Source organism: Gopherus evgoodei, unplaced genomic scaffold, assembly GCF_007399415.2.
Source record: "Gopherus evgoodei ecotype Sinaloan lineage unplaced genomic scaffold, rGopEvg1_v1.p scaffold_167_arrow_ctg1, whole genome shotgun sequence".
NCBI lineage: Eukaryota > Metazoa > Chordata > Testudines > Testudinidae > Gopherus > Gopherus evgoodei.
The window spans coordinates 74,329-76,054 of NW_022059830.1; the positions used below are offsets into that span (position 1 = coordinate 74,329).

Sequence of the window (1,726 nt, forward strand, 5' to 3'; positions counted from 1 at the left end):
CCCCACCTCCTTCCTCATGACTGGAGACGTGTTAATGGACATCTTATTTACACTGGTATAAACCTAGAATAACTCCATTGACTTAGTCGAGTGAGTCTGGATTTACCACTATAAATACAGCATTTTGCATAAAAAAAAACACAACATATTCTTATGGGGACAATAACAAAGTTTCATCAATGGACTGTGTTTGTAAAGAAACACAGACAAAATCCATGTTCATAAGAGAAATATAGACACTTTATTCTTGCTGAACAACCTCCACCCAGTGAGTTTCCTCAGGGAAGCTTTGATTTCCTTGTTCCTCATGCTATAGATGATCGGATTCATCACTGGTGGCAGTATGGAATAAAGAACAGCCACCATGAGATCCAGACCTGATGGAGAACTGGAGGTGGGTTTCAGATAAGCAAAGATGCCAGTGGAAAGAAACAAGGAGACCACAATGAGGTGAGGGAGGCAGGTGGATAGGGCTTTATGCCGACTTTGCTCAGTGGGGATTCTCAGCACTGTTTGGAAGATCTGAGTGTAAGACAGAATTATAAAAACAAAACAGCTTAAAGTTAAACATGCACCGAAGATGAGTACCTCGACTTCACCAAGGTATGTGTCAGAGCAGGCAAGCTTGAGTAGCTGGGGAATTTCACAGAAGAACTGATTCACCTCATTGCTGCCACAGAAGGAGATTGCAAATGTGCTCCTCGTGTGCAATGAAGAATAGACAATTACACTGATCCAGGCACTGGCTGCCATTTGAACACAAGCTCTCCTGTTCATTATAGCCTCATAGTGCAGTGGTTTGCAGATGGCGACATATCGATCGTATGCCATGACGGTGAGTAAGGCGAAGTCAGATACAGCAAAGAAGACGAGGAAAAAGACTTGGGCGACACATCCAGAATAGGAAATGGACCTGGTGTTCATGAGGGAATTGGCCATGGATTTGGGGATGGTGACAGAGATGGTACCGAGATCTAGAATGGACAAATTCATCAGGAAGAAGTACATGGGGCTGTGAAGGTGGTGATCAAGAGCTATGGCTGTGATGATAAGAAGATTCCCTGTCAGGGCTGCCAGATAAAGCACCAGAAACACCAAGAAGTGCAAAATCTGCAGCTCCCGAACATCAGAGAATCCCAGGAGAAGGAACTCAGTTATTTTGGTTTGGTTGGACATTTTCTTGCTTAGTTCATGATGTCCTGCATGTGGAGGGAAAGAGAAGGGCAATGGTCAGGATTATACTTAGAGAGAGAGTGACCCTGATTCCCCTCTCCATAATCTCTCATGATGTGAATGTCAAAGGTGCACAGCATTGGTCACTACTATTGACTGGAGTAGCTAGTGTTCCTCACCACTCACAAACAGAGCACTACTCTGCTGTGGTATCACAGGAGTGTAAATTGGCATCGCTCCCTTAAAGTCAATGTAGCTCAGTCAGTTTACATCATCTGAGGATCTGGCCCAATATGTGGCTTGATCAAATGCAGTATGGAGGATAGAAAAAAGTACAACCCAAATCAAAAATGTTAACCAATGTTTTGCCCCTATTGCTAAGACACCAGGCTCATAACTTGTCCCTGAAACTAAAATGCCCACACAGCCTTATTCCCACTTGGGTGACCAGACAGCAAATGTGAAAAATCGAGAAGGGGCGTGGGGGGTAATAGGAGCCTATATAAGTAAAAGAACCAAAAATCGAGACATCTGCTGACCCTAATTCCCACTT

At 43.9% G+C, this 1,726-nt stretch overlaps 1 protein-coding gene across 1 annotated transcript; it reads right to left on the bottom strand.

Annotated features, from left to right (window-relative positions):
• Positions 1-219: 219 nt before the first annotated feature.
• LOC115639977 (olfactory receptor 14A16-like) lies at positions 220-1,182 on the bottom strand. The gene has a single exon (XM_030542870.1). The coding sequence runs from the start codon at positions 1,174-1,176 to the stop codon at positions 220-222; it is 957 nt and encodes a 318-aa protein (XP_030398730.1). The 5' UTR covers positions 1,177-1,182.
• Between the last annotated feature and the right edge of the window lie 544 nt (positions 1,183-1,726).

Coding starts and splice junctions, on each gene's coding strand:
- LOC115639977 (XM_030542870.1), bottom strand. CDS start 1,176: ATGTCCAACCAAACCAAAATAACTGAGTTCCTTCTCCTGGGATTCTCT.